Here is a 12,524-nt window from a genome sequence, read left to right as displayed (position 1 = left end):
ATCGTAGGCTGTGCTTTTCATTCTTCTTGCAGAGTGAAAGATTAAAGATATTAAACCTGTTCAATGTTAAAATGTGGTTTATAGGTCTGTTGCAATGTATAGTGTGATAAATACATTGCACTGGCTTACTAATCTCTGGATGAAAAATAATATTTAATGCAGGTCTGCAGGATGTATTTTGAAAGTGGCATGGCCATATCATGACACTCGTACTGATTATCTCCATTTTAGATCTTTATTTCCTTTTTCCCTCAACATCATCTTATTGTTTCCCTGTTCTCTTCATGTAATCTTCCCCTCTGGTATTTTTGTTCTAATTTTCATCTAATTTAGTATCTATGTGGAAATTAGCTTCAACTTAAGTACATGTGTTCTCCATTTTCTGTGCTGTACTTTTTCCCCTTTCCTCCTCGCAGAATTTGTCAGTAAATGCACTGAACAAGACAAGAGTAGGCACACCGTGAAGTAAAATACACGTTTACTGCACGTGCTGCCCTTGGCTCCATTGCTCTAAATCGGAAAGAAATGGAATTCTTTGCAGCTGTGGTTGGAGAAGACAGTTCCTCACCTAATGCACTTTTGATAAGGGGGCCAGTTCAGTCAAAAATTGTATAGAAGTTTCAAAGTAATCGTCGTCTTCAAGTAACAATAATGTAACTGTGATAGAAATGTTATTGGACCGTATTTTCCGATCGGAGACTTCCCGCGTGCGGAAGCCTCCAATCTGGAAAAAAGCTACGCACTTAGCTGAGGGCTCCCGAGGTGCGTATAGTTCTGATGCTGGGCATCTTGAACGCCAATTGCGCAGGGCCTACGAATCCCAGGGGCGCATGCGGTTTGCAAGCGTCCCTGGGATCACATGGGCCATGGGGAGCCAATCAAAGAAGGGAATCTCGCTTCATACACTTGACAGATAGACCTGTCAAATATATGAATGGAGATCACCCCAAAAACACTTCAAAACATTAAATACATTGTTTTTTAATCACATTTTTAAAATTAGTTGAAATTACAGTAAATTAAATATTTTAAACAAAAATTTTATTTTTTGAAAAAGTAATTAAAGATTTTTACGGGGCTAAAAATAAAAAATGTTTTTTTACTTTTTTCAACTCTTATCCTGGTAAAAGCAGGCCTTGCACCTGCTTTTACCAGGCGTAAGAATTCTAAAGGTTTTCTGCGGGCGGAGGGGCTCCAGAAAGTGGAACTAACCGCCCGCAGAGGCCCTTCTCTAGGGCAGACATCCGATCTGTCGAGCATTTTTGACAGATCAGAAATACCGGTTTTCAGCGCATGCGCTGTGCATGCCTAAAACCGGCATTTCCGATGTCTCTACAGGTGGGTACACAGCTCGAACCCACCCGTAGGGATTGGAATATCCGGGCCATTGTCTTCAAATATGTGGTTTTCAAAACTATCAAAAAACGAAACTCCCTGTAATGTGTTCATTTTATTATTAAAGTTACAACAGTCTATAATGCATGTATTGAAATCTGTATCCAAAATTAAAACATAGAAATTTAATTTTAACTTCAGTGATTATACTTCCCAAATGCATCCTGCTTACATGCGAACCATCTTTTTTTCGGGTCTACTGTCTACTTATGGTTGTGCTTGTAGCATTCAGCAGGATTCAGATTTCCCCACACTTCACTGAGATTGTCACAGTGGCTCAGCTTTAATGAAATTATCCAATTGTGGAGGGAACTCACACAGGTGAGTGGAGCTGCTATTTAAAGGGGCACAGTGACATTCGGAAGGTCACAATTTTCTGCTGAGCTGAGTCAGTGTTTTGTAGAATCTACCAGAATTCCAGCAGTCTAAGCGATGGACTCTTCCACTCTGATTTGCATAGCTTCTTTCATTTAAATGGGCAATAAGGATGTAGACTGTTGAATGCATCACAATATGTTGTGGGATTCTGGGATTTTTCATGGGTGCAGGTACAATATGCACAGTGTCAGGAAAAAGTTACATAAATTAGTACTGAACAAACTATCCTGTTTCCTCTTGGTGGCTGAGATAACTGGAAAGTGAGTGGAAGAGACGTTTGAGGACAATAAGCTCTTCTAAGGAGATGACCAAGAGAAAAAAGGCCAGGCGATATAGAGATCAAGACAAGTGGGGGGGGGGGGGGGGGAGAATGATTGACAGGATGTGGGCTAGTTCCAGGATACTGCGCACTCAAAACATGACAGTTGGCATTTATATCAGACGATCAACACTTTGGACCCAATGTCCACTTATATACTTTTGCAGATAAAAATAAACAGAGATTCAAAGTTTCTGCACTCTAGAGGTCACTGCATGAGCCACTGCAGTTCAGTTTTAATGCATTGGTCTGACAGCTTTCGTAATAGCAAAGGAAGCACTGTACAAGTGAGTGACTCTTCCCTTTCAGGGCCCCTCCTGTTTATGCAACTGCGGGCACCTTTGAAATGGCTCAGGTTTATACCCGACAGCTTGAAACTTGGCACATAAGTGCTTTTTAATAAGTCAGAAGAGAACAAGGTTGCTACATTGATGGTACAAATCTGCTGCCAGTTTTAACTGTTAAGATAACAACAGGTTGGTTCTATGTGGGTAACTATTTACACTACCTTCAATCTCGGTCTTCCCCTGCTGAACTTCAAAATGCCAGGAAATTCACCAAATCAAGCGTGCAGAAAATCAGCATTTTCTGGGGTTCATGCCCACAGGCCTCCTTAGAAAATAACACTTGCATTCCTCTTCAGGCTTTCATATATTATTTCTCCTGCTATACAAGTATGAAAATGTTGGTTACACCTGCAGCTGAAGTAATAAGTTGGTGTCCCACTGCACTTTCAGAGTAACATTCCATAAGTCTAAGTTCAAGGTTGTTTTTAAGTTGTCAGTGTTACTGGGCTGTGTCAGCTTCTTCCAGTTTTCTAGTTGGCTTGTGTGCACTTGGTGTAACCAAAGTCACTACCATATGCTCATTTTAAATTGAGTTGCATGTTGGTGGAATTGGACTGCCGATTCCTTGAAGTTAGTCAAAATAATGTCATTAATCCTACAGATACAATAGCAGCCATCATATTTATTCATGATTCTGTTTTATAAAAAAAAAAGATGGAACGGTCATCATACTTGCCTTCCCCCCCCCCCCCTTTTCCTCTCTCTCCTATCAACATATCCTGAAGTGCTGGTTCGTGCTGAGTATGATTCATCTTTTACCAGGTATGGGCTCAGAGAATGAATGATTTGAGACTATTTGACCATGCAGCTCAGCCCAGCTGGATCCTGTCCTCACTAAGCATCTACACAAATACAAAATCAGAGGTGGGGACTTTCATCTTCCGCCCCCCCCCCCCCCCCCCCCCACTGCACGAGACAAATAGCACCAAGAACAACTGTGGAACCCTACACCTGCCCCACCTAAGATCACCTGACTGAACAGAGACCAGGGAACAAACTTGAACCCTGTCTGGTCTGTATGGTTCAGTATCGCATTCAGTAGTGCCTTTACACACTCTGCTCCTGTGGTGCCACACTTTTTCCCGTTAGTTAATTTTTTCTGTTTCCTTTCTCCTCTCCTGGAGACATTGACTGCTTGTTGTAAGATTCCGTGAGTGGAAGCCACTCTGCTACTTCGACTAAATGATCACTAAATCTAGACAGCGAGTGTCGACAAGGTATTCAACAGTTGGAGCCTCATTGCCAAGGCTGAACCTATCCTCACTCTTGCTCGATGTACCAGCACTTCTAGAAGGGTTTCTGGATGATGATCAGTTGCAGGAGCCCGAGCAGTTTTTCCTCTCGCTAACCCAGGAGCACTGAGGTCAGTTTTAGCACCTCCAGCCTGTTTCTTCTCCACCCACACCCCACCTGATATCATCTTGCCCATTATATGCCTGGGGTCAAACCTGGGGAGTTCCTGGTCTGTACGGCTCAGCTACTCACTGTTTTTAGCAGCTGAGCCATCAGAGTAGCCACCGTGCTTGACTTTTAAAAGGGCAAAATGGTTGAACAATACTATCACTTTGATATGCCTCCTTCATCACCTGGGGATTGCTTACAAGAAAGAAACTAACTGACAATCCACTTTTAGTGCTGCAACAAAGTGAAAACCATATTATTGCTCCCAGTACTATTTTGATCAATCATAATATGAATGTTTTGAAAAGATGTGTAAAATCTATCGCTGTCTCTCGGCCAAATGTGTGCCACTTTCCAAAAGGTTGGGATCATGTTTTGCAAGGTGTATTGAGAGATTAGGCTTTTTATTCTTGATGGTTTTATTTGTAGCTTAGGGAAATTGATATGTGAATTAAGATAAATGTTCAGTCAATAATTGTTATAAATGTAAGAAATGCATAGATGCACTGCTTCATTGTGTAGATTGTGGTTATTTTTTAAGTGCATCAGTACAGTCATTTCTTGGTTTTACTGGCAGGTCCTTGAATTGATAAGCCCATTGTTCACTGAAGTAATTTGCAGTGAAGTGGAAAGAGTCTATTCAGGTCTTCAGGGAAATTGCAAACTTGCCAAAGTTGACAAGGCAACATTTTTAATAAATGGTGAACCAAATCGAAAAGTGAAGGTGGTTGAACTTTATTTTGATGGACAACTACCTAATACTAAATTTAAATATTATTTGATAAATGTGGCTGATGTCCGTTAAAGTGGAGAAATTGAAATTCATTGGAATCTTAAAGTTAAATATAATTAACAAGTAAAATGCTTCTTCACTACATACATTATTAAAAACAAATTTAAATGTTTGCAAACTTGGTGTAAATATTACTCGCATTTGAATTTATTTCAGATGAATTGCAGGAATTTTTTCAAAAATATTACGTTAATCAAAGGCTCTTGTTAGTAAAACTCGATATTTTGAGAGTTTGGAAAAAAGGTATACAACTCTTTTCCGATTTATTTTTATATAATGCATAGGTGCATCAACATTGGAGAAAATTGATTAATGTTTGGTGTGACCCTTTGTCAGAACTTAGCTCAAGGTTTTCATTTTTTTTAATGCTTCATATTCAGCTTTAATTTCAATTACTGTGGTCTTTTTATGCATTATTTTGAAAAACTACAAAAATGCTGTAATTGTTGAGTAAGTTGCTTACTTGGCTCTCTGGAGCCTTTTTAATTACAGTTATAGTCTTTTGCACAGCTGAAGTTTGTTGACTTAATATTCTTCCTCTGCTATTCAACTTTCACACATAATTAGGAAGTGCCATCATCTGGGAGCAGAGGAGGAGGAGAAAATCATCCAGCGATGCTTTTCCATTTGAAATTGCATCGTGTGTGATTTCACAAAGCGTTACTGTTTTGACCTGACCGCTCAGGTTGACAGACACTTCGGAATTACAGTGCAAAGTTTAGGTCTTCAGAGTGCTATTGCTATGTCCTGTAGTACTTTGCTATGTGTACGTGGAGGTTGAACAAATCAGGAAAGTTGTTGGATTGTGAACTGTAGGTATGGACCTCATTATTCTCCTGTAAGAAGTTCAAATTCCACATCTGAAATATTTGCCCTGTACCCTGGGTTCTCTTTGATTTGGTGTTGCTTGAAGCTGCTTAGCTGCTCCCATTGTTACTTGGATTCTCAAAATTCCCTCATCTTGTCAAAAATTCATGGTCCAGCTCCGCCTCCATAATGATGGAGCAGACTTTACTCTCTGGCAAGTAAAGAACTTGACTCCATCATAATTTCCAGGGTTAGCCAAATAAAATAAAGTGGACGGGCACCCATGCCAGTATTAGCACAGCTGGAGTGCCCATGAGGTTGGAGGGGGGATTGGCAGGAATTGCCATCATTGGTCGGCTGCTGAAACAAGTCGGGCCGAAGGTGACTGCAGCACAGACAAATGAACCATTTTCCAGGAAAGTTGGTCCCTTTATACTAGCCAATAGCTTTGTGATTAGCTGCTGTAAAGATACCAGCACATTGGGGGCACCAGAGGCCTAAATGGCAAGAATTCCAGCAGTTGACATTATCATGCCACTCCTGCCTCCTTTTGACATCTGTGGCCACCGCCTCTGCCGAAGGAAATTAACAGTGCAGGACAAATGGGGCGTAGACCTGCTGTAACTAGGTGCCTCCCCAGTTTCCACCCCCAGTAGGCTGCAAGCTTTGAGAAAAGAGAGGGCATGAAGACTGCATTCCAGATTGAGGGGGGTGATGGAAAATCACCTGAGTAAGATAGCTGTGCAGTTCTTTATGAAGTTGAAGCTCTTTATGCGGCAGTGTCTGTAGATAATCTCCCACTTCATTCTCACTATAAGATGAAAGAGAAAATGTTGAAGCTGATCCCTGGTGGTTCAACGGGTGCATGCACGGTAAGGTGTTGTCTCAGGTTTTATCCCTTGTCCGTGCTGAATGGGCAACAAAATTGACCCAAGTTGCCAGTCCTCATGGCTGTGGAGCAACTTCTACTGGAAGTGTATATGTGCTGACCTCTGGTGAGAGTGGTTTTTGGACTCAGTTGTACAGGCTTCCGTAGTCACATAACCTGTTGTTAAAGGGTTGCCAACTCTGGTTTGACTTCTTCCTGGAGATTTAATTGTGACAAATCTCATGGCATTCAATCACATGACATTGCTCATGTGATGCTCGATCACATGATCTTTGATCACATGACATTTTCCTACTGTTTGCAAATGTTGCAGCACTTACCTTAGTTGAGTGTCTCAGCATCACCAAGCCCCGAATAAAATATTTGACTTTGTTTTATCGTGAGATGAATTACATAATTTATAAATCAAAGAACAGAAAAAGAAAGATTTAAGGATAAGTAATGCTTAAATAAAAACTACTTCTGCATTATTTCTACAGTATCAACCGCAATGAAAAACACCAAGTACAATAAATACTACTGATTCAGCAAAAATATCATCGATACAATTAACTTCTAACTAAAGTTTTCATACATGTTATGACTTTTTACAATACACAGCAAGTTATAAAAATATTAAATAACGTCAAAAGCAAACCTAATTCAATTCACTGACTCCCAGACCTCCCGATAAGGCTGAGTCCTCAGAGAGAAGCACCAAAGCTGCCTGACTCTTCTCCTCCCCCCTCCCCACAGTTTGTGGATCTCTCTCCCTCTTCCTCGCCCAGTTGCGCTCTCAGGACTCACCGAGTTTCTAGGCAATTTTCATTGGCCCCAATGCTGTAATCCTCTCAACCAACAATAAAGTGGTGTGTTCCAAATAGCCGGGGTTCAGCAGGGCTCAGACAATGCGGTTTGGTTGCAAGCCATGACAGCCAGGGTACTGCGCATAAAATGACCGTTTCTCCTGAGTTGGCAGCAGCAGCACTTGGGAGACCAATCACCCATTCCTCTAGACTCCTGCTGGGAACCCTATGCTGACACTGTCCAAGGTTATATGTAAAGATTAATCTCCCGGTGCAGTATCTGAATGCTGCTGCTTCATGTAGCCTGGAATGGGTGTAGTAGAAGAAGAAAATCATGGGGACATTGGGGGAAAAAAGTAACTCTTAGTAAGCAGTTTAACTTTTTATTCCCCACTCTCTGTTCTGCAAGCATTGCTTCAGGTTGTGCCTATGGCATTCTGTGATTTTTCTTTTGATGCATTTACTGTGGCTCAGTGGGTAGCACCCTCGCCTCTGAATCAGAAGGTTGTGGGTTCAAGTCCCCCCTCCAGGGACTTGAGCACATAAAGCTAGGTTGACGCTCCAGTGCAGTGTCAGAGATGCTGTCTTTTGGATGAAACTTTAAACCGAGGCCCCGTCTGCTCTCTCAGGTGGACGTAAAAGATCCCATGGCACTATTTCGAAGAAGAGCAGGGGAGTTATCCCCGGTGTCCTGGCTAATATTTTTCCCTCAATCAACATAACAAACCGATTACAGTAGCTGGTCACTATCACATTGCTGTTTGTGGGAGCTTGTGCGCAAATTAGCTGCCGCGTTTCCTACATTACAACAGTGACTACACTCCAAAAAGTACTTCATTGGCTGTAAAGCACTTTGGTTGGTCGTGAAAGGCGCTATAAAATTGCAAGCCTTTAAGTCTTTTTTTTACTGCATGCACAACCATTTCGAGACTGCATTAAGTCTAGACTTGGAGCTCATTTAATTAATACTACATTTTCAATGTAAAACTCAACTCATGCTACAGATGTGGCACTGCTTGAAACTAACATGACAGAGCCAGAAACACACACAAAAGTAAATCTTACTTTACAAGTGCCCAGTGATGGTCAGCTTATCCAGGAAGTGGAGATACAAGTTGTCCTGTGGCCTGGCTACTTCTGGTCACTAAGTTGGTTGTAGTAAGCCCAATTGGTTACTATTATTGGAGATATTCAGATACTGCTTCACTGAATATGTTCCTGAAGTAAATCCTGATAAGCCATCAGGACCAAATAATACACGTTTCATACCACTTAATTATCTGACAACACAGCGCACAAATTACTAAGTTATGTTCTGAAAATCTAGAAACTGCTTTGATAATCTGGAAAACCAACTTCTGCTTGATGAAATTCGAAAAGAAATCTAATTTTTTTCATTCCAGTTTTCTTTTCTATTTTCTCCTCCAACTTGGAAGGTGCTGACTCATACTGGGCCTTTTTCCACAGGTGACATCAGAAATCTGGTACCTCACCAAAGTGGCTGTTTTTCATGTCTCACCTGAGACATTAAGTGCCAGAAGACAATTTGATGATGTGGGGCATCGCAGCTGTGTCTGATCCAACACTAACTTTAACTTTATATCTACTTTCCAGCAGTGATTGGGAATCGGAATCCTGACCAATTTTCCCTTTCCCACCACTTCCTTCCTCTCCCCCATGTGCAGAAACCAAGACTACCACCATTACTGCCCCATTTGAGATCATGTTACTCACCACATTTTCTATAAAAAAGGGTTGCTGGATTAACATGAATGAAATAAAGTCATGTGTGATATGAAGTGACTTGTTCCTTATTTAATTTTTTTTTCTTGTTATGAATCGGTTTGAAACGAGCATGAATTTGCCACCTTGTTTTTGCAGATGAGCACCGTAAAGTTGTTAAGACCACGACTGAACAATATTCTCTTCAAACTTCAGTTTGAAGAGTATTTGAACAACATCAAACCAGACATAATGAATGTAACAATCGCTTGTGAGGAGGTGAAGAAGAGTGAAAACTTCAGTAAAATTTTGGAGTTGGTCCTTCTTGTGGGAAACTACATGAATGCAGGATCCAGAAATGCACAAACGTTTGGCTTCAACATCAGCTATCTCTGCAAGGTAAGGATCTGTTGTCTTATTGCTTGAAAAGTAGATGCACTGTTCCCATTTCAGGGTAAATGACTATGTATTTTCACACTCCTCCTTGCTGTCACATACAGTTCCTGAGTAGACAGGTGGGCAGACTATTGCCAATGCTGCTTTTGAACTGACCACCAAGAGATGCTTGAGCAGTCTGTGACAATCCGGTCTATGATTCTTCCCTCTTTTCCTAGAAGTGGCCAGCCTCCCCTCCAAACCACCCGGAATCGAGTGAAATCCTAAATTGTGAAAAATTATAGTTGAAAAACTGCTCTGTGTCTCATTGCATTGGCACTGCTTAATAATGCCATTTTAATGATGAAATATTATGGGTTTACTTTGTTATTTATGATTAATTATGATGGAAAGGTACACTACTATGGGTATAAAATCAATTATTCAATGTCAGAAGCTATGACTTTGGGTCTGATCATGCATGTTTGTCAAACTTTTTTCCTTTCACTGGAACAGCATGGATTTTGGAATTTGAGTTCAGATCACTGCTGGACAGTGTCATCTTTCCCAAGCCTATTATCTCCTGTCCTCTGTTCCCGGAAGTCTCCCTCTTCGTGTGGCCTTGTGCACTCAAAGTGCTTTTCAAATGCTCCTGTTCCGTTTAGGTGCCTTCCGTTCAACTGCCTCTGCCACTTCCCTTTCTTCCCCTAGCCTTCTGGGCCAAACTTCCTCTAAGGTTCCCCGCTGCCCTAGCCCTGAATTCACATCTTTCACCAGTTTCTCTCTGATCGCCCCTCATAACCTCACTGCGCTCATCTTGTCCAGGAGACCCACCTCCTGCTCCCTCGACCCTATTCCCATCAAACTGCTGGCCAGCCAACTTCCTTTTCTGGCCCCCATGTTAGCTGACATTGTTAACGGTTCTCTCTCCTTGAGTACTGTCCTCCTCTGCCTCAAATCTGCTGTCATCGCCCCTCTCAAAAAACCAACCCTTGACCCCTCCGTCCTTGCAAACTACCGCCCAATCTCCAACCTCCCTTACCTCTCAAGTCTGTGAACGGGTTGTCGCCTCCCAAATCCGTGCCCAGCTTTCCTGCAAATCCATGTTTGAATCCCTCCAAACAGGTTTCCGCCCATGCCACACTACCGAAACGACTCACATCAAAGTCACAAATGACATCCTTTCTGAATGACAAAGGTAAACTGTTCCACCTTGTCCTTCTTGACTTGTCTGCAGCCTTTGACACGGTTGACCACTCCATCCTTCTCCAACGCCTCTCCACCGTCATCCAGCTGGGTGGGACTACACTCGCCTGGTTCCATTCTTATCCATCTAATCGTACCCAGAGAATCAACTGCAACGGCTTTTCTTCCCGCTCCCGCATCGTCACCTCTGGTGTCCCCCAAGGATCTATCCTTGGCCCCCCTCCTATTTCTCATCTACACGTTGCCCCTTGGCGACATCATCTGAAAACACAGCATCAGTTTCCACATGTACGCTGACGACACCCAGCTCTGCCTCACTACCTCTTCTTGCGACCCCTCCACGGTCTCTAAATTGTCAAACTGCTTGTCGGAGACACAGTTCTGGATGACCAAAAATGTTCTCCAATTAAATATTAGGAAGACCGAAGCCATTGTTTTTGGTCCCCGCCACGAACTCCGTTCCCTAGCCACTGACTCCATCCCTCTCCCGAACATCTGTCTGAGGCTGATCCACACTGTTTGCAACCTTGGTATCATATTTGACCCTGAAAGAAGCTTCCGACCACACATCCGCAGCATAACAAAGACCGCCTATTTGCACCTCTGTAACATTGCCCATCTCCGCCTTTGCCTCAACTCATCCGCTGCTGAAACCCTCATCCATGCCTTTGTTACCTCTAGACTTGACTATTCCAACGCACTCCTGGCTGGCCTCCCACATGCTACCCTAGGTAAACTTGAGGTCATCCAAAACTCGGCTGCCTGTGTCCTAACTCGCACCAAGTCCCGTTCGCCCATCACTCCTGTGCTCGCTGACCTACATTGGCTCCCGGTTAAGCAGCGCCTTGATTTCAAAATTCTCATCCTTGTTTTCGAATCCCTCCATGGCTTCGCCCCTTCCTATCTCTGTAATCTCCTTCAGCCCCACAACCCCCTGAGATATCTGCGCTCCTCTAATTCTGCCCTCTTGAGCATCCCTGATTATAATCGCTGAACCATTGGTGGCCATTCCTTCTGTATCCTAGGCCCTAAGCTCTGGAATTCCCTGCCTAAACCTCTCCGCGCCTCTACCTCTCTTTCCCCCTTTAAGACGTTCCTTAAAACCTACCTCTTTGACCAATCTGCCCTAACATCTTATATGGCTTGGTGTTGTAGGAATTGACGAATTCCTAACTAATAACTGAGGTCGACTCAGGAGATCAATCAAACAGGTCTTTAATGTAAGACTAAATGAGTTCAAACAGTTTGATGAGATCGATACAGGAGAGCCACAAAAACAGGTCTTGACAAGATGGAGATTCCACGAGGACTGCCTGGGCAGTCACGTGGTTTGCGACGTGACGTCATCGCGTTTGCCCGCGTTTTCCTGCGCTCTTAAAGGGGCCACGCCCCATGCATACAAACACTATATACAAAACAAAGTAATGTCTAACACAATGGTACAGGCTTAGGCTGGTGTTAGAACATCGTTAAAGGGAATTATGTACAGTTGCCCAGAATCATTCAGTGGCTCCGCCACATGCGTCCCCCCAGAATTCGCTTTAACGGACAAAGTCAAACGGCGAGGGGGTCTGATGAGCCTGTCTGAACGACTCCTGTACTCCTGAGGTGGAGGCGTCTGGCGGGCGGTTGCGCTTGGTCTGCCGTAATGGCGATGGGTGGCCGACCTCGTCTCAGCGGTTGTGCTGTCTCGACGGGGCGGTCGAGGTCCAGATGTGCCGGCTTTAATCAATCGACTGAAATGTGGTCCGGTTTACCACCGACATCTACCTTGAAGGTTTTGTCCCCTGCCTCCAACACGCGGAAGGGACCAATATATGGGGCCTTATATGGGGCCTTGAGTGGATCCCTATGAGCATCGTGGCGAATAAAGACGTATTCTGCCTTGTGAAGCTCCGTTGGAACGTGCGAACTCTGCAGCCCGTGGTGCGAAGTGGGCACCGGTGCGAAACATCTGGCCGCTTCTTGGTGACTAGTAAGCTGGTCAGACGCGGACCACGGCTTCGTCGATTCTGGTAGGAAATCCCCTGGGACTCGCAGTGGTTGACCGTACACCAGCTCCGCGGATGAAGAGTGAAGGTCTTTGGGGGCCATGCGAAGGCCCAAC

At 43.4% G+C, this 12,524-nt stretch overlaps 1 protein-coding gene across 5 annotated transcripts in view; it reads left to right on the top strand.

Moving 5' to 3' along the window:
• diaph2 (diaphanous-related formin 2) overlaps window positions 1-12,524 on the top strand; it is a 940,841-nt gene that overhangs the window by 531,409 nt on the left and 396,908 nt on the right. For all 5 annotated transcript variants that reach the window (XM_085996016.1, XM_085996000.1, XM_085995993.1 and 2 more), the window contains one exon: window positions 8,996-9,235. In XM_085996016.1, coding sequence (XP_085852142.1) covers window positions 8,996-9,235 — 240 coding nt within the window. The remainder of the gene's footprint in view (window positions 1-8,995; window positions 9,236-12,524) is intronic.

Source organism: Somniosus microcephalus, chromosome 1 (assembly GCF_052327205.1).
Source record: "Somniosus microcephalus isolate GS21.2 chromosome 1, FLI_Smic_1.0, whole genome shotgun sequence".
Taxonomy (NCBI): domain Eukaryota; kingdom Metazoa; phylum Chordata; class Chondrichthyes; order Squaliformes; family Somniosidae; genus Somniosus; species Somniosus microcephalus.
This window is presented reverse-complemented; position numbering and strand designations above follow the sequence as displayed.